At 29.5% G+C, this 20,362-nt stretch overlaps 1 protein-coding gene across 1 annotated transcript in view; it reads left to right on the forward strand.

Annotated features, from left to right (window-relative positions):
- LOC107455231 (uncharacterized) overlaps window positions 1–19,836 on the forward strand; it is a 65,292-nt gene extending 45,456 nt beyond the window's left edge. Inside the window, exon 2 of the mRNA XM_016072735.5 lies at window positions 17,865–19,836. Within this exon, the coding sequence (XP_015928221.2) occupies window positions 17,865–18,632 (768 nt within the window). The 3' untranslated portion in view covers window positions 18,633–19,836. The remainder of the gene's footprint in view (window positions 1–17,864) is intronic.
- The last annotated feature ends 526 nt before the right edge of the window (window positions 19,837–20,362 follow it).

Genomic DNA, 20,362 nt, shown 5'->3' on the forward strand with positions numbered 1-20,362 from the left:
GGCCGATATTGTGCATATATAAGGCAAATATTAAAAAATCTGGAAATTCCAAAATTGATCCCTCGGTGCATGTTCATACAGGACCCATATTGAGCCCAACTGGGGCCAAAGCAAAAGTGTTGCTAGGGCATCATTCAGTCCTATATTGGCCCCATAAAAGCTGATATTGGCCCTATATAGCAGTGCTCCCCAACCCTTATATCGCCGCAGATTGGCCAACGTTTGATAATTTTACAGCGGTCCGCTGATGAGGGGGAGAAGGTAGGACGTTGATTTTTTATATTTTTGATGGTTTTGAATTAATAATTTTAATTTAATTGTACTTCAACATGCCTTCAAAACAAAATACAGTTGCATGCGTGGTATGGGTGAAGCATCTTAGTTTAGTTTTTTTCACAGATTAAGTTTTATCTCATCTCTCAGTTGATCTCTCGTCCACAGAGAGTCGTACAAACACGAGAAAAAAACACCACAGTAAATGAAATGGAAATAATTTTATGTCCATTTAGCGGCCTGGTGTCATTTGATTTACGGACCGGTACTGGGCCGCGCCAGGACCACTGCTATATAGGGCCAATGCTAAAAAATCTAGAAATCCCAATATTGGTCCCTCAGTGTATGTTCATACAGAATCCATATTGAGCCAATTATGAGCCCAACTGAGGCCACGTAAAAAAAAAATAATAATATAACAGTGAATTTCGCTGAAGAAAAAACCATTACAATTCTGTTGCATCTGAAAATACACACAAACAGGTTTTTTTTCCCTGTCCTTATGAAACATTAATTCATTAATCACGTGTCCTTTCATTTTTCTTGCAGCATATCGTCTTTAAACAGTGTAGTTAGATACTGTAACTGTAACGCTACTCTATCAGACAAAATTAGCAAAAGTTATTGCCATTATATGTAATTGAGTTGTTCCTTCCCTGAAGGTGATAAGAATGGTTTCTAACCTGTTTCCAATAAGAATTTCGAAAGGGAGAAGAAAGTTTGATTTATCTCCTCACTTCTCGTTAATTGGAAAGTGCTTCCTGTATTTGCTGATTATGGTGTAGAAAAATCGATGAAATAGTTGTCGTATCTGAAAATATCAATTGACTCTCGCGATTTTTTATTTAAAAAAAAATTGTCTTGTTGCCCTTTTTTTTCTTCTTTGCAGTAAATCGTTTTAAAACAACGTAATTTTGTATTTTTACTTTAATACTGCTGTTTCAGCCTCCTCAACAAAAGTTAGAAGTAATTTAAACAAAAAAATTAATGAGTGAAAGTGATAAGAATGGTGTGAACTTGCTTTCAACTTCGTGAGAGTGAAGAAAGTTTTATTAATATTTTTAAATTCTCTTAAATGTCTTCAGTCTAAAAGAACTTAAGAAAACTTTGGATTTCGGTTAAGAGAAACTAATACGATTGTGCTGTAATTCGTTAGTTGTAGATACTGGTAAAGGTTAGATATATTGAAAATATACTATTGTTTATTAAACCTTAATAACGTTTCGATTCATTTTCTTGTAGTAAATCGATTTAAAAACAACTTTACAATCAAGGATTGGATACCTTTACAATCAAGATCAGGGCCTGATTATCGCTTAGGCGCAATGGGCACGGGCCTAGGGCCCACACTTTCTGGGGGGCCTGAAAAATTAGTAAAAAGTCACATTATTACTTTTTTTTAAAAAAATACCGAAAGAAATAGTTTATCTCAAAAAAGACATTTTTTATTTCAAATTTTCTTTATATAGTGATAAACCAAACTCGTGTAAGCATTGCACTAATCAAATTCGAAAGTACAGCTGAATTTAAATTGGTGCAATTCTTACTCCAACAGCTTGCAATGCAAATGCAACGAGAATGCATATTTGCTAAGTCTCCCATAGTGTCAACAAGAACTAAAAGCTTATTCTTAACAAATATGTAAAGCTGTAGATGGAAGGCTGCAATCTTTAAAACAATTCTGCTAATCAGTGACTTTTATCAAATGTCACTGATTTCAATTGTTTGTGATCAAACTATTTTTATTTTCATACAACATTGTTTTGTTGTTTTATATTTTGCTTTAATATTTGGATGTCGAAACTTTATCATAGAATAATAATCTTCAATTGTCTGCTTTCAAAATTTTTTAGAATGTTTATCTTGAATCATGCAGTTCAGTGGATTCTTTTTATTGTTAGGACTATTAAAAGAATCTAGAAGAGAAGAAGAAATATAAAAGAAATTGTTAGGACTATGTTCTTCGGAAATTTGATTTCAAAATATTTTGTTAGATTCCCGGAAAATTTTGTGGGCCTTGGGCCTGAATTTGTCTTGATCGGTCCCTGATCAAGATATTGTTTTAGATTATTCTACCAAAATTAGTGACTCTTTTTTAATAAAATTGTGTTATTGAGTTTCCCTCCTAAAAGTAAGAATGGTTTCAAATTAAGAAATTAGAAAAGTAGTGGAACTCGTAGAAACTGCGTATTTTGATTGAAAGATTGATGTGGTGCAGTGTATCTAAAAATATACATCGGCACATTTGTGCTGCCTGTCATTTTCTTGCTGTTTATCGCTTTAAAACAGCATAATTGGTTACTGCTACTATAAAGCGATTGTTTCAGATAATTACATTACCAAAATTAAAGATAATTTTGAATAAAAATGCGTAAGCAGGCGAATAAAATGTAAAAAGCGATGCATAATAAAAATCAAAAATTCTTGAAAAGAGAAGAAAATTAGCAACTTTTTCTTGCATATTTTTTTTCAGTTTGCTATTGAAAATGAATTACAAGAATGTTTTTGTTTTAAATATGAATAATTCGCATTGTAAGTCATGATGGTAGTTATGTTTGAATAATTAAATAAACAGTTCTACCACAGCTTACATTTTTAGTCGCCCGTTTGTAAATGAGTTTTTCTCCTAGAGGTACGAATGGTTTCAAACTTGTTTTCAATTAAGAAATTTGAAAAGGAGAGGAATTCATGAAACTGCGTATTTTGATTTAAGATTCGATAAAGAGTTGGCTTATTTTTTATGTTAATTATTTATAAATTATTAATACCTTGTCGATTTATTTTCTTGTAATAATTCACCTTAAAACTACGTAGTTGGATGCCTTTATTTTAGTGAAGTGGATATTTTGGATAATTTCTCTACCAATATCAGTGCTCATTTTTTAATAATAATGCGTAAAACGAGTTTCATATTTTCTTTTATATAAGCAATTAAAAAAGAATGTCCTTCATGAAACTGCATATTTTGATGTTAGGAAGTTGAAATAAATTTTTCCAAAAATATATATTATATTATATATTTTTAAATTTTAAAACTGGTAGTGAACGAGCGACACAATTCTGAGTTTACGACTAACAATGTTCAACTTCGCAGTCTTGTAATTTTGAACCCAACACAGAATACAAGGAAACTTCTGTCTGGAATTTGGGCAAACTAACCTTCGTGGAGGACTTTGATGTGAATAACCTGCATTTGCGTTACATGGAGAGGAAAACCACTAAAACCTCCCATGGTTTGACCTGAAAATTTAAATTTTCAGTTAGTAGCCAGTGGCTGGTAGACTATAAAATCTAAGTAGCCAATTTTTTTTCTCTCGAAACTAATGAGCCGGTGACCAATATTGATAGGTCCTTTTCGTTTAATAGCCACTTTTTCTAAATTTTTTGTTTGCCTGGATTAAATTAATTTAAAAAATAAACATTTTAGCAATAATCTACGGATATACAAAGTCAATTCAACAATAAATATATAATATAAATATTGTGGCAAAATTAAGTTGCACACATTCACTTTAAAGAACTTTATTTAAAAATATTAGAGGAGGCAAAATACATTATATTACATTCATTACATTACATTACAACTTTGAAATATGTGAATTTTTAAAGTTATAAATTCTTAACTCTCCTTTAACATGACTCTTTTCATCACACATTGACGGATTCTGAAGGATCAACATTTTAATGGAGACATTGAATATTGTAATAAAAATTCTATTTTCCAGTTCTGCATTGATGTACTTTTTTTATTAACACGTTCACGCCGGGTGTTGCGGAAAATAGAAGATACTGGTAGAAGAACTGTTTCAATATTAGATAATATTCGGGAAGAGTTAATCTATTCTCAACAATAACAATTCTCCGTAGGAAAATTTATCTCGACGAAGAAGCAATTCAATATAAAAATTGCATCCGTTAAAAACAATTGGTAGTTATGGATTTTTATTATTCCCGGAAAAAAACTATAAAATGAGATTTATTTGTTACCAGTTTTTACTCCGGTGAGCCGCCCGATGAGACAATCTAGCGTGACCCACCGGTGGGTCACCCCGCCTTGAACGTGTTAAAATGAAAAATACTGAAGCAAAAATAATTTGAATTTCGTTAGCACTTGAAATTTTTTTTTGTTGGCATCTCTCGAAGTGTTAAAATTAGTTAAATGAATGTATATGCAGCGTTGCCACAGTCAGCAAAATTATTTTTAAATGTGGTAGCAAAAAGGAGATAAATCTAGATGTTTTCAACACGTTCACGTCGGGAAAAGTGAAAATCCTGGTACGGGAAAAGAGAAAATACTGGTAGAAGAACTATTTCAATATTAGATAATATTCGGGAAGAGTTAATCTATTCTCAACAATAACAATTCACTGTAAGGAAATTTATCACGGCAACTAATAAATCTTTAAACTGAATATGTAAGGAAGCAAAAAAGTACTTTGAGGATAATTAATTCTCAAGTGAAAGCTAAATTCAGGCATTTTTCAATAGTTTCGAAAAATCCTTATTAATTTCTTCCTGGCCGTTGCAACCTTGGTGATTTCATTGTATTTGTAAAGTTTCAATTTTAGCTAATCCAATTTTTTTATATTTATTTTCTTATTATTCAATATGCTACCATTGCATCGAATGGCTTTTTTTAAACTAGCAAGATGAATATTGAACTATATCAAGTTGTGCAGATTTTTCTTATATATAAAATAGTATTTAAAATATAAACTGGTGCTAATATTAAAGCTCAAAATACATTTGATTAAGTGTTAACTTTTTAAGCAAAGCCATCACTGTGTTTTACTCTTTGATTATTTAACTAGAGTCCTCTAAAAAAAATAATTATAATCTTCATCAAAATTTTTGAACAAGCATTTGAAAACTCACGTTTTCACCTTTTTAATTAAATTATATCAGTCGGAGAAACCCTGCGACGGATCTCTGTTCTAAGAATATCAATTTGTAAAGATAAAACAGTTTTCAAATATTCATATAGACGTTGTACAACCAGATCTTTAATTTCTTCAGGACTATGATCAGCTTACTTTTGGAGAACACGTTCTTTTTATTCCCCCCAAAAAACATAATCGAAATTTATCTGGGCTCCTTAGGACGTTAAGGACACTTTCCCCCATCAATCTAGAAATTTCATGCAAATTGAAGTGAACATAAAATTAAATAAATTTTTTTTATTTTTGGCAAAGTTGCGTCTCTACAAAAATAAGCTGCCATTATCTTGAAGTTTTTGTCTTCTCTCAAGTTCTCAAAAGTAAAAGTTTCATTGAATCCAGCGGATAATAAATGGAGAAATAAATGGAGAAAATTGAAAGGATCCAGCGTTTAACACGTTCACGCCGGCGTTACCCACCGGTGAGTCACGCTAGATTGTCTCATCTTGGCAACGCACCGGAGTAAAAACTGGTAACAATTAATTTCATCTTTTAGTTTTTTTTTCCGGGAATATTAAAAATCCATAACTACCAATTGTTTTTAACGGATGCAATTTCTATATTGATTTGCTTCTTCGCCGTGATAAATTTCTTACAGTAAATTGTTATTGTTGAGAATAGATTAACTCCTCTCGAATATTATCTTATATTGAAATAGTTCTTCTATCAGTATTTTCTCTTTTCCCGTACCAGTATTTTCACTTTTCCCGGTGTGAACGTGTTAATATATTGCACAACATTTTGTACAATTTTATAACTTCGAAAATTTCTTCTTATAACTTCGAAAGACTTTTTTTTCTGTTTTTAGTCATTTACAAAGTGATTGTGCATGTAAAAATACAAATCGATTTACTCTCGTTGGTAGAAGTTTTTTAGTTACAATACAGAACCCGTTATCCGGAAATCAGAAAACCGGAAAACCAAAAAACCGGAATGAAATTCGATTAGTTTTCCCGCCATTATATATAAAAAAAAAATTTTTTTTTTCCTCATAGGATTTTAGGATTTTTTGTTCTTTTTTGAAAGATGTTTACCTTACCATCATTTTGGAAATAATCATTAGTGTATTATTTCATCGTTTTTTCTTCTTTTTAAGATTATTTCCAACTTTTTTTTTTTTTAATTGGGTTTAACTATAAAAAAAAACGGGTTTTTGTAGCGATTCAGAAAACCGGAAAAATCTGTTATCCGGAATATCGATGGTCCCGATCGTTCCGGATAATCGGTTCCCTACTGTACGATGAAAAATTATAAGCAAGGTAAGAAATTCGATTTGAGTCACCATTTGGACAGTTCTACGAAATATAAACATCACATTTAAGTCTAATAGATTTTATTTCATGACTTATATGTTAAAAATATTCTAAAATATACAATATGCAAAAAATGCTAAAAATTGAAATTTTTCTATAATAATTTTGACCCAGTAAGGAAATTTAATTCATTAACCCTTTTGCGTCGACTGTCACAAATACGTGCCAGCATAAAACAGTATCAACCAGGGTAAAAAGATAAAACTGGTAATCAAAGTAATTCTTCAGCAGTTTATTTGTGGGTGGAGTTATAATTGTTTAATTTATTTAATTCACCATTACTTTGCTCAAAATAAAACTATTTAGTAATACTTAGAATTAACATTGATTATATATATGATTAAACTAACAATAATTAAAGTAAAAACAAAGCAAGTTTGTCAAATTAGAAACGACTACATTTAAGTTACCGTTTTTTTATTTAATTACGTCCTGATCCTGATTTTGTATGAATGCTTTTCTGAATCACCCGTCCCCAAAGGTTTAAAGTTCTTTTTCAAGTTAAATGTGTAATAGCGACTAAGTTACTTTTTATCGGTATTTATTACACAGGAGAAATTACATAAAGTGATAGCATTAATATGCATATATGTTTAATGTAGCAGTATAATATAAGAAATAAATGGATATTCGGCCATGCGTTATCTTGTTGCCCAATAAATAAGATGCGAAAAACTGTAAGGGGAAGAAATTTTGCATTATTAATCCCCACTTAAATTTTGACGTAACTAATCGCCAGTAATTTTTTGAGTATACTTGTATGATTTTAAATCAAGTAAATGGTTAAAAAAAAGACAACGAAACTCGCTTCAACCGCTCAATATTTCAACTATGCGTTTAGTTTTACACATATTTCTAAGTAAAACTCATCTTTCCTGCCATTGCTTAACCCTTTGGGGACGGGTGATTCAGAAAAGCATTCGTACAAAATCAGAATCAAGTTGTAATTAAATAAAAAACGGTAACTTAAATGTAGTCGTTGCTAATTTGACAGACTTACTTTACTTTTAATTTAATTATTGTTAGTTTAAACATATATATAATCAATGTTAATTCAAAGTATAACTAAATAGTTTTATTTTGAACAAAGGATTGGTGAATTAAATAAATCAAACAATTATTACTCCGCCCACAAATAAACTGCTAAAGAAATACTTTGATTACCAGTTTTATATTTTTAACCTGATTGATACGGTTTTATGCTGTCACGTATTTGTGACAGTCGGCCCGAAAGGGTTAAAACTCAGATCTTAGAAGGACATAACAGAGAAAAAAGTAAATTTTAAGCGAATCAACCCAACGGCATGATTTGATGAGTAAGTGACAATGTAGGTAGATGTCAAATTTGATCCAGTTACTAATCAGATTAAAAAATTATCTTAATAAAAAAAACACCTTTAATAATCAAAAAATTACTACCAGTTTATAATTTAACTGTTTCTTCTTAATCTGGTTCTTAAATTAATTGATTAAGGTTAAATTGCTAATAAAATTGTTATTTAATAATTATAGTTATCTATTTTATTGTTAAAAAAACCAATACCAAATAATAAACATAAATTTTTTTAATGTTTAAAATATTTTTCTAAAAATTTCATGTTTATTAAGTTTATTATCCTTTTAAAATTCAATATAGAGCATTTCTTCTATTTCCTCCTACGTTTCTATTTTGTACCAACACATCGAACTCAGCTAAATCGAAGGCCAAGGGATCGAAAAAAAAAAGAAAGAAAGAAAACTATTTGTTGCAAAATCTAAAAAAAAAAAAAACATTAACCCCGATCTGTCATGACCTGCTTGGAATTGGGGGAAAAAATCAACTTGAAGACGACCCGATCGAATCTTGTTGTTTTAGTAAATAACAAGGTTATTTACGTTCAATCTCCGATATTTAATTTTTCCACTAATATTTGAAAGTAGAAACTCTACTTTTAGGGAAATTGTAAAAAAAAGAAAAAAAAAATTGAGTGTTGAGAAATAGAACTATTATTGTTATTTTAAAAAAATTCCAATTAAGTTTTGGATCTAAAATATCAATGTTGAGAACGCGATGTATTCTTATTTGGGATATAAACCATCTCGTGTTATTTTTCGGACTTTTTATTCTGACATCTTTTGAGTATTACTTGGAGTGGTGGCGAGATAGTACACTAGACTGGAGATGCGTAAGTTAATATAGGACTTATCATTGAGATACAGAGTAAGCGTTTAAGTCAGTGTTCCATTTAAAAGTTCCAAAGAAGAACTTGTAAATTTATGACAGGCTGATTATACTGTACTGTTAATTGATTTTGACATGATCTTTTCAAATGAATTTGCTGTTTATAACCAGACCAATGTATTTTGCATAATTTGTATATAATACCCTTGGGCCATTAAATGTGGTTACCAAACATTAAAATGTAAAAACTTTAACATTCAGAGTGGCAGATAACTTAAGGTGTCAGAGCGAGACCTTCGTGTGCAAAAGCTTAAATCTACCATTTAAAAAGTCAGTTCATCAGTGGTGTTAAATGAACATGAAAATAAATTTGATTAATCGATTACAATCAAAGTCTTACAATAAAATTCTGAATTAAAAATTGATACCTATATTACACAAAACACCAGAACATATATCGATGAAATTTGCGCAATGTAAAGCTTAAAACAAACTGAGCTATAAGTTGGATAGAAATGAAAGGCTAGAAGTTTGCGAGTATGGGTTGAGGCCCTCTAGCATATCCTTAAGCAGCTGAGAACAGTCTTAAACAGCATACATAGACAATAAAAGTTCGATTATCCGAATCTCTTTCATCCAAATATTCCTGTTAACCGAAATCAACCTCGATTTTTTATAAACGCTTTATTTTTTTCCACCCCTTTTTTCCCTCCTGTCATACTTCAACAGCACGAGAATCTTTTTTTTTTGTTGTTTATGTTCATGTTAATTTATGACATGCTATGAATTTATGTTAATTTCTTTTTCTCTATTCTCAATGTAACTTTGGTCATCCGAAGAGTGTTAAGGACTTTTAAATAGATTCTATTTGTTATAGATCTATCTGACTCAGAGACATTTATTCAATAGACATTTTAAAATTAAATTTAATTACGTGTAAACTCAGTAATTAAAGCAGTGTACTAGTAAGGGTAAAAACTGGGTTCGATTCCCAGTCGCTTCTTGAAGCTCACATAGCTTTAGATCGATTGGTACTAGCTTGCCCAGAAAATAAAGCGGTGCGCAATACTGACCACATTGCCACGACCGTCATGCCGTAAGGTCATGAAATTGCGAAACTTTAACCCTCTGACCCACAAAGGACTGGCTCGGAAATGCTTTGCTTTTACTTTATTAAACAACATAATTTTTAAAAAGAAAGTTAATATAATAGTATAATAATTACAAAATTAATAATTATTAAGTGTCATAATAACTACATATAATTAGACTAATATAATAAGTACATGTCTAATTTTAAAAGTAAATGAATTTTTTAACATAATATTTTGATTTGTTATAGATCAATTTGAAAAAAAAACAAAACATTTATCAATTGTCTTACATTTATTTACTGTCTAACTCAACTTTTAAAAAGAAATTTGACTTTTAGAACTTATTAAGGAGAATAGAGACTGAAAACGATACTACCTTTAAAAATCGAATATTTCAATTAACCGAAGGAGGCCCAGTCTTAATTTCCTCGACCTGACTGTATAAATACTTGAGTGTAATTTGAAAATCTATTGTCACTCTACTTTTAAAGTAGTTATTATTGTTCACTTATTTTTTTCACCAAAACTTCACAAGAAGTTAACCTGTTAGTGGCCAGCGTCATATTTATCGGACAATTTCCTTTTTCAAAAACATATATAGCCTCCGATCAAGTTTGTACATACTTCTAATCATGGTTACTTTATTATAATGTTACCACATTGTTACATAATTCAAAATGTTTTATCCACTGTATATAATTTTCATGATGAATGGGGTAAGGGCCACTGCGCGGCCTAGGCACCCAGTTTTGTTTAAATAAAGAAAAAAGAAAAAACATATATAGGAAGGACAGTATGTAGGACATATGTAGGACAATTGTTTCAATTTTGTCTTTTATCTAGGAGAATTAAAAGTTTCCCTTCCACCATAATTTATTAATGATTTAAGTTTCTATCACTAGATGTGTAACTATAAGGTGCAGGGACATTTCGAACTGAAATGGTAACAAATAGTTGATATTAGCCATTTAATTAAATAACATACTATAACATACTATACCACTTTTTTCATAAAACCAATTTTTGCACCACTTCAATTTAAAAAATCGGGATAAAACGGATTAATGAAATGTATTAAAATATTATACACAGTTTTCTTCCGTTTCAAACTAATTTCGCAAATAGTTTTATCTATAAATTCGTAAAAAAAATAGGTAAAAAAAGGACATATCTCCCCTATGGCCACGAAACTGTGACCGTGTAAAATCCGGTCCACTTTTGAGTTTAAACTTGAGTTTTCAGACAAGTAATGTCCTGCTCTACTAAATGTCCTTTTCACAGATGTGACCATGGGAAAAAGAAATTAAGAAAAAAAAATGCATTATTCATTCATTCGTCTTTCACCCCTTTGTGAACATTTCTTATTTCTTAAATTTTTTTTTCTTTCTGCATTTTTAATAAATCTATAAAGACAAGCGTGTTAAGTAAACTTTTGCTTGTAAAGTTTAGAAAATTATAAAAAATAAAAAGAAATAATAAATTACACGTAAGTGCATTCCTCAATCAGAGATTTAAAAACATATTTTTTCCTTGTATATATTTACATACTGTTTCATTTATTTACTGATCTGCTTATTCGATAGCGAATCCCTAATTTACCAAGGCTGCCAATTTTTTACACTTTTGGCGAAAATTTCTTCTAGTTTCTGTTCTAATGCCGCGCTTCCCACTTTTTTTTCGGATTCGGAACCCTAAATAATCAATCTTCTTACAGGAAAAACCCGACTTTAAAAATAAAGTAAATAGAGAAAATTCTGAATGTATTAACAATTAAATACAATTTGGACTTCTAGAATTTTTTATATTTATGAGTAGAGCCGCGATGGCTCAGGGGATAGAGCGTTCGCCTTCCAATGAGGTGATTCGAATCCCAGTTGATACGAATTCCTCATACGGCTTACACCGACCACAGTGCTGACGTGAAATATCCTCAATGGTATACGGATCATGGGTTAGAGTCCCCTTGTAGTCAGGCTAACCGTGGGTGGTTTTCGTGCTCTTCCTGTCCATGTAACGCAAATGCGGGTTAACTCCATCGAAAAGTCCTCCATGAATTCAAATTTCTCTTAATATTCGATCCAGGAGTTCACTTGTCTTCTGGATTGGGTTCAAAATAACAAAGCTACGGAGTTGAACATTAGTTGTCGTAAACCCATAAAATTGGATCAGATGTTCAACGTTTCTCTCTCATTGGCATTTTATTTATATAATTTTGGAAAGGTGAACGAAACAATAAGTAAATAATGAATTGTTGGTTGGATCTAATTACAGATTTCAAAAAAGTTAAAATGAAAACTATTTAAAAATAGTTTCGGAACCCCTATAACTCTCCCATGGAACCCTAGTGTTCAACGGAACACCAGTTAGGAACTGCTATTCTAATGCATGATTCTTTGTTTTATAAATTTAAAGTTATTTTCTGCAACTGTACATAAAAATTATTCAAAACTACATATTAAATGCCACTTTACTTCAAACCTTACGTGATTAAACTTTTGATATATTTGCAAAATTAACCAAAACCCTGAAAACTTTAGTTCTTAAATTAAATGTCTACCTATCTATTAAGTTGTAGTTGGCAGTCCTGATTAACAATACCGTCAGTTAACTGATTTTTTCATAAATTGATTAACTCAATGATTCGCTCCACTACTGATACGGTGAATCACTGATTCGCTTTTTAGCCGATGCATCCATAAATTTGCTAATTGTTGCAAATTATCGAACCATGAAATAGCCATGAAAAATGATAATAAAAATGCTAATATTATTGTGCAATAAACAAAAGCATAAATCAGGACTCGAAATTTCAGCTTGCCATTGACGGCAGAATACTTAGGCCTAGCGAGTAAGAGAGTTTGATTCAAGTGTAACTGTAGTATAACAGAGTTTGACTCAAAAGCAATTGAGTCAGAGAGTTACACTAGGTTAAGAGTTCGACGCTTGGGCTGCAATTGACACATAGTAATTCATGTATATTTATTTTCGATTATTTTTCTTATTTTAATGACTTTTAATGATATGTGGATGATTTTGAAACTGTTGAGAGATCGCGGAAACCTTATTTTAAGTTAAATTTTATTATTACTATGCAATAGATATGTTTTCAATTTCTACATTTCTCTTATTGTTTTGGACACCAAAATGGTTTTCATGCGTTAATATTTTGAAAATAGTTCATATTTTTTGTGAAAATAGTAGCGACCAAAATTTTAGTCTGACTAGTACCTTTAGAACTGAAATTTCATGCCCTGGTCAAAATTTCGAGTAAAAAAAAATAATAAAAAAACACCCCGAGAAATTGCGTATAATAAAAAAAGAAAAAGAAAACAAACAAAAAAAACAAAAAAAAAAGAAACAAAAAACAACGGAAAAAAAAATTGTGCTTAAAATATATTAGTAAAAAACAACAATACACTTAATCAGATTTACAAATCACATAAATTCTCGAAAAAAAATGTAGAAAAACATAAAATCAAATTAAAAGCATAGATTTATTAAAAAAAAAGACTTTAGATAAATAATATGTAAATATAATCAAAAATAAATAACCTTAAAACGAAATACGATAAAAATCACGAAAAAAAATTTATTACGTGAAAAATTAACACGAAAAAAGCAAATATCTAAAAAAAAATTTTTTTTTTATAAAAAATATGTATAAAATTCATTAAGAAAAAATAACTATAGGCCCGAAACGATTAACTCCTGTCGGAACAAACGCACGTGGAAAAATATAAAAACAAAAGACAGATACAAAAAACATATTGGAATAATACGCTTTTAAAAGTAAAAGTAAGCAATCTTAAAAATAATCACGTGTGTGACAAACAGTAGTAAAAAGATAATAAGGTGTGAAATAAATATCACTCTAAATACATATTACGTGACAAAAATTAAAAGAAGAAAAAAAAATGCCGCTTAAAATGTAGGAATAATTTGGTAAAAAAAAAACAATCGCAAAAATTGAGAAAATTTAAAGTCACTTTTAATTTAATATCTCTTTTTAAGGATCAATGCCTAACTATATAAAGTTAGAAAAAGAAATTAAAATATTTAAAAATATTTTAAACTACTGAATTAAAAAAAATAAATTTTTTTTAATAGATAATTATTTTAGTATAATTGAATTCATTACAAGGAATATAAATAAGTTAGGAAAACAACCAATACACAGTCTTTGAGAAAATTAATAGAAGGAATCGGCCAAATCTTGAAGCATTAAATGAAGACTTTTATTACAAGGCAATAATTTCGGCCTGTGATAAATGGACAAAGCTCTTAAAATGAAAAATGGTGATAAGCATTTTCAAAAAAATTTATTTTGTTTGCTTAGATAGCTACCCAATTTTTTTTAAAATTTGGTATATGAGAGAGATTTTTCCGAAACATAACCTCTGATAATTATTGGCTGTAATAGTTACTGGTTTATCAATAGTTTTATCAGAATATAAATCTTGGTCACTACAAGCCTACAAAGTTTGCTGTGATAAAGAAATATTATCTAAGTTTGATTTAATATGAAAAATGAAAAAAAAATGGGGTAAATATTTAGTTGTTTATAATCAATATTTGTCGATAGTAAATATCTAAATCTTTTGTGGAGCACAAAATTTTAATTAAAGTGAAATTAATTAATACAATTAAAGTTAATATTAATTAGAATACAATTCACACACATTCCAATAGCCTTCTCAAAAATTTACTTTTATTTTATATACCAGTGTTGAACAGCCAACCTAATTTTGAGGCTACAACTATCAATGATCAAAGCCGTGACTTTGTAATTTTGAACTTAATTTAGAAGGCAAGGAAGCTCCTGGATCAAGCATTGGGACAAACTAGCCATGTGGGAGAATTTTCGACGGAACTAACCAGATTTTGCGTTATATGAAGATAAAGACCACGAAACCTCTCACTGTTAAGCCCGATGCTAAGGGGATTCTAACCCATAATCCGTCTACCAATGAGGATATTTTAAATCAGCGCTATGGTCGGGGTGAGCCGGGTCCCCTTATCGGAAGACGAGCGCTCTATTCCCCGAGCCACCGTTTCTTCTGCTGAAACACTGTCGCCATTTCTCTCTCTCTTTATATATATATATATATATATATATATATATATATATATATATATATATATATATATATATATATATATATATATATATATATATATATATATATATATATATATATACCTTTACATGGGTTACAGGAAGCATTTCAATATAGCTATACGTAACTTTTTTTTTATAGCTGCAAATGTTTTGAGATTTTGCGTGGAAAAACTGTTGGCACGCACTTGGAGCATACAGAAATGGTGTCTTTTTTACCTACGCAAATTTTACATTGACTAAAATGAGCGTAGGAGGGTAAAAGCTTATTTCCTTTTCAATACTACATTAATTATAAAAGAATTCTTGTATGAATAATGCAATCTAGTAGAATGATTTCGCTGGTATTAAAGATAGAAAAAAGTCATTAACTTACTCTCCTCATTTTGATCGATCTGAACTCTGGAAGGGTAATAATGATGTCATTTCTAAAAGCTTCAAATATGATTTTTCAAATTGTGCCAAGAGTTTTGTCACGTAAAATCTTCCAAGACATTTGCTGCTAAAAGGACATTCCTTTACATGGAGTTAATATAGAAGTGTTCCCACAATTTTGCTTTAATATACTATACCCTCATAATTATGCAATATATATTGTCATAATATATTGTTATAATTATGTTTGTAAAACCATTTCAAACTAAATAATTTTCAACCTGCAAAAATGATCTAGAAAAGAAAAAAAAATCTTGTGATCCAGAAACTTGATAATCGAAAGCTTTATATATATATATATATATATATATATATATATATATATATATATATATATATATATATATATATATATATATATATATATATATATATATATATATATATATATATATATATATATATATATATATATATATATATATATATATATATATATATATATATATATATATATATATATATATATATTTATATATATATATATATATATATATATATATATATATATATATATATATATATATATATATATATATATATATATATATGTATATATATTATTTATATATATATATTTAAATCTCTCAAGAAATACTGAGAGGATTATTTTGTAATTTTAGAGTTGTTTAGTTAGTTCATGTGATTTTTCATGATTTACGCAAATTTTATTTTGTTCTTACTGTCCGGTTATAAGGTAATGTCATTTGAAATACTACAAAATAAAATTTGTGGAAAACCACTGATAATTTTGAGGTATATTTTATAAAGTAAAAAAACTACATAAAAAATTAATCAAAACTTTTTACGTTTTTAAGGTATTCCAAAAAGACTTTTTTCATTAATTGCCAAATCCGATTCACTGCAAAATTTGAACAAAATAAATAAATAAAGTAAAATAAAAAAAAATTAAAATTTTTTTTAGCACATGCGCAGTAAAAAAGAACTACTGTAAATACTCATATCTTGCATAGTTGTAAACGAACTTTTTTCAAATTTTAAAGCAAAAATTTTAAATTTTTTTTTTATTTTTAATTTTACGGATTAATTTTAAAATTTTAGCAAAAAAGAAAAAAAGACGTAAGACAAAAAATTAGCTTTTCTTATTTTTTTTTTAATAAAAATATGTATCTCTTTAAATACTTAAGCTAGGCTTACGAAATTTGATGCAGTAATTACAAATAAAAACAAAAGTAATTGATACAAGCTATAAATCTTGTAGCTAAGTTTGAAAAATCGCTTGAACTAAACAATTCTAAATATATAAAACATTTTTTTGAGTATTTCTGGAGAAATTGACAAAAATGTCAAAAACTGAAAGGGTTTCTTCCATTATTGTAGGACAGTATCAAGAACTTCACTGAAGAAAGTTCCTTAAAAAGTACTAATGCTGGTAGCATTGCGTTAATGGGGTTAAAAAGAAAACCCGATAGACATAATTTTATGAAATATCTTTTACTTATGCAGAAAATTATGATGTTCAATTTGATATTCAACTATTCCGGAAATAATTTTAATAATTTCGAATGATGGTAGAAAAAAAAATTTGAATTTAATATTTATATTTCTTTGTTAAATGGGGTGAGGGATGATCGTTTTTATCAACCTGTCCATCTTATTGACGTAAAGTCGGCAATTTAGATTTTAATTGAAGCAGTCATCATGCAAGCGAATGATGCCACGAGGAAGATTTCGTGATGAAATCTTCTTCTTCCTGTGAAAATCGTCTTTTTTTTCTTCTTTCCATTTCTAAAAAGCCTATCTTCTTTTCTCCACTTTTGAATAGAAATAATCAAAACCTTCTGAAGTGTGACTGAAATCCGAAGAGCATGAAGGTTACGCATTCAACAGAAGATTCACTTAGCAATATTTATCCATTAGGAATAGATTTTGTTAGCAGTATGAAAAAAAAAGTTCAGGATTATTTTGGTCATCAAATAACGTAGTTTCAGAGGAAATTGTATAATTTATTACACATAGAGGAATTAATAGTTTGTTTAAACGTTTCATATTAGTAAATTTACAGGCGCAGTACTGTTATGAGAAATCAGGACAATGCCTTTAAAGAAAATGGTAACTAAGTATTTGATGAAATTTATCTTGTTTTCTTCATATTAGTTATTTTCTCTTTAAATAGGCTTAGACACAGAGATGCTAATTCGCTCCTGAGAGCGGACAAATATTTTCGAGTAGTCTTTTAAATAATGATTGTTGGTTTAGTAAATTCAATTTATAAGGTATTTATTTAATTTATAAGATATTTATTCAATTTATAAGGTTCGTATTTATTTTAATATGTCTGTTTAAACTATTTATAAATAGTCAAATCTAATTTTTTAAAAAAATTAAGTCATTGCCTTTGGAAAGGAAAGTATGGAAATTCCGTAGCAGCATAGATTGGTCACAAATCTAATATAATATCGACGTTTGTTTTATTTCTGCCACCACTTTTTCAAATTTATATACTATAATATCTGTAGAAACTCTCTTGTTTGTTAGTTTCATACGGATTAATGTTATCTTCTTTCATTTCAGATCCTCATCTTCATTTTAACCACCTGTAAATCATTGTCCATTGTTGAGAAGAAAAATCATGCGGACAAGAGTGACCACACCTTGAATTCCAGTTCTAAGAACAGTCTTAATGCAAGGACTGACGATGCTCTGGAATCAACTAATTTCTATTCATCTGACGTAGGACCTTATGACACCTTTTCGGAGTATGGCAATTTTTACGATAGCTATCCTGGAATGCCGTACTTTCCAGAATTCGGAGAAATATTCCGGATTTCTAAAACAACTACTCAAGAACCACCTTTCCAGTTTCCAGATTACGTCCGGGAGGCATTTCCGGATGGTTTACCAGGAGGTGGAGCTAGATCCACTGTAAGGTCTGTACCGGGAGGTAGAAGGCCTTTGAGGCGCCCACCCAGGCCAGCCTCCAGTGGAACTAGAACAAAAGTGACCAAACAGGATCAGAGTGAGCCAAAGGACAAACCCAGGTCTCTGAAGAGTATGACCCTCAACAAATCCAGGAATTATCCCAAAATATTTAAATTCAATCCCGATCGAGTGAACCTTGCCGAGTTTGACACTAAGAAAAAAATCAGCGAGAACTATTTGTCTCTGTTGAAAGGGGATGAACTAGATTCTGACAAGGTTAAGAGGAATAAGTTTCTAATACTCCATGGTGGTGTTTTTGAAATAGAACGCTTCAGAAGACGTGGACCCGGGAGTTATTCGAAAAATGTACCCTCCAAGGATTCTTACTACGAATTCAGTTCTGATATTGATGAAAGTTAGGAAACATCTTTGCAAGAGTTCAGATTATTTCGGAAACAGGAATGTTATTTTGTTATGAAAACAAATGTTTGTAAGCACAAAACCATGACAATTGGACATAACCATCCCCATCTGTAAAAATGAGCTTGATAATGTTAATATTTTTATAAATTAAAAGATTTTATGAACATTTAAGAAACGATAAAAAAAGGCAATGTATAATATATATGTATAGAAATTTTTAATGTTGCGAAAGAAACAGGCGGGACCAATTATCAGATATTTTGCCAGTCAACCTTTTATCAGAAGTGGAGTGGTGATTAAGTTGTAGACTAATTGAGGAAAAAAAAAAACTGCTCTTTGCAAAAGTCTCCCACATTTTGATATGCCCCAAGCTAATTTGACAATTCTACAATAGTTTCTAATTTAGAGAATGTGCTAAGAATGGATTGAATTTGTGGAAGCTTATTGCATTGATCCTTTTATAAGGCTATTAATAATAAGCATTCACTACTGTCTGGTCTGATTGTAAATTCTCTGAAACAAATGAGGCGATTAGAGTAATAAATGCAAGACTGTTAGTTATATGATCTATTCAGAATAAAGCTATGTGGGGAACTGCAATACTCAAGTGTAAATTTCAGAAATTTAGTTCAAGAAATAAAAAAGTATCTGCTTAGGATTTTAACATAAATTAAAGCAGTGCACTTTTATAATAAGTATTTAAAAAAAATGAATCGCAAAAAAGTTTTTGCAGATTCATTAGTCTGATGGAATGTATGACATTTTTTTAACGACTAAAGATGCAGCAAAACCGGAGAAATAAGCAGAGTTAGTGGAAAATGTGATCGGTTTTTGATTAATGATTATTTGCCTTGTTGTTCATTATAACTGTTTCAACTGAATGGTAATATTTTGTTTGGCCATATTCAATATAATATCCAGTTAATAAGAATTTTATAGCCTTTAATTGTTAACAAAGAATATTGCCATTTTAGTGGTTAATGATATTGTATGATGTTCTTTCAAATTCTTGGCATTTTACATACAACAGGGCAGATGTTCACCACTGTTGATTATGTTATTTAATTTTTCATTCACCTCAATAATACACCACCACTTAATTTTCACTTTTTTGTATTATATTTCATACAATTTGGTATATGTTGGGCAATGATCAATCATTGATTTAATATAAACTAACTAATAAAATTTTAAAAACAAATTGTTTTGGTTTTTTCATCATAATGTCATTAGAACCAACTTCATGTGATTTCTACAAAATTCAAAGGTAAAAAAAATTAAATTCAGTTATTCTCTAAATTACTAATTTTATTACTTTAAAACATACTAACTCTTGAAAAGAAATTCTGTTTGCTTACACTTCCTACGATAAAGCATGTACCATTCCAATTTGATTATTTAATAATTATTAAGATTATTTTCATACTAAAACTAGTTGTGCTGCTCAAATATAAATCAATATGCTGATTAAAATTTACAACACTAGCAAAAGGTAAGTTGAAATTCGCTGACAAATAAAACAAAATCAAGAGCAACTTACAACAATCAATTTCCCTTAAACATATTTTATTGCTTGCCAATGAAAAAACTTCATTAGCCTCAAAAATTGAGGTTTAAAATGTCAACATTTTTTGAGTGCTTAAAGCAGGTACTCATTATCAAACCCACCAACATATGTTGGTTGTCTCAATAATAAGCATCTTTCATTGTCAAGTACATCTTATCAC

Source organism: Parasteatoda tepidariorum, chromosome 5, assembly GCF_982258835.1.
Source record: "Parasteatoda tepidariorum strain Cologne lab strain chromosome 5, Ptep-v5.0, whole genome shotgun sequence".
NCBI classification, from domain to species: domain Eukaryota; kingdom Metazoa; phylum Arthropoda; class Arachnida; order Araneae; family Theridiidae; genus Parasteatoda; species Parasteatoda tepidariorum.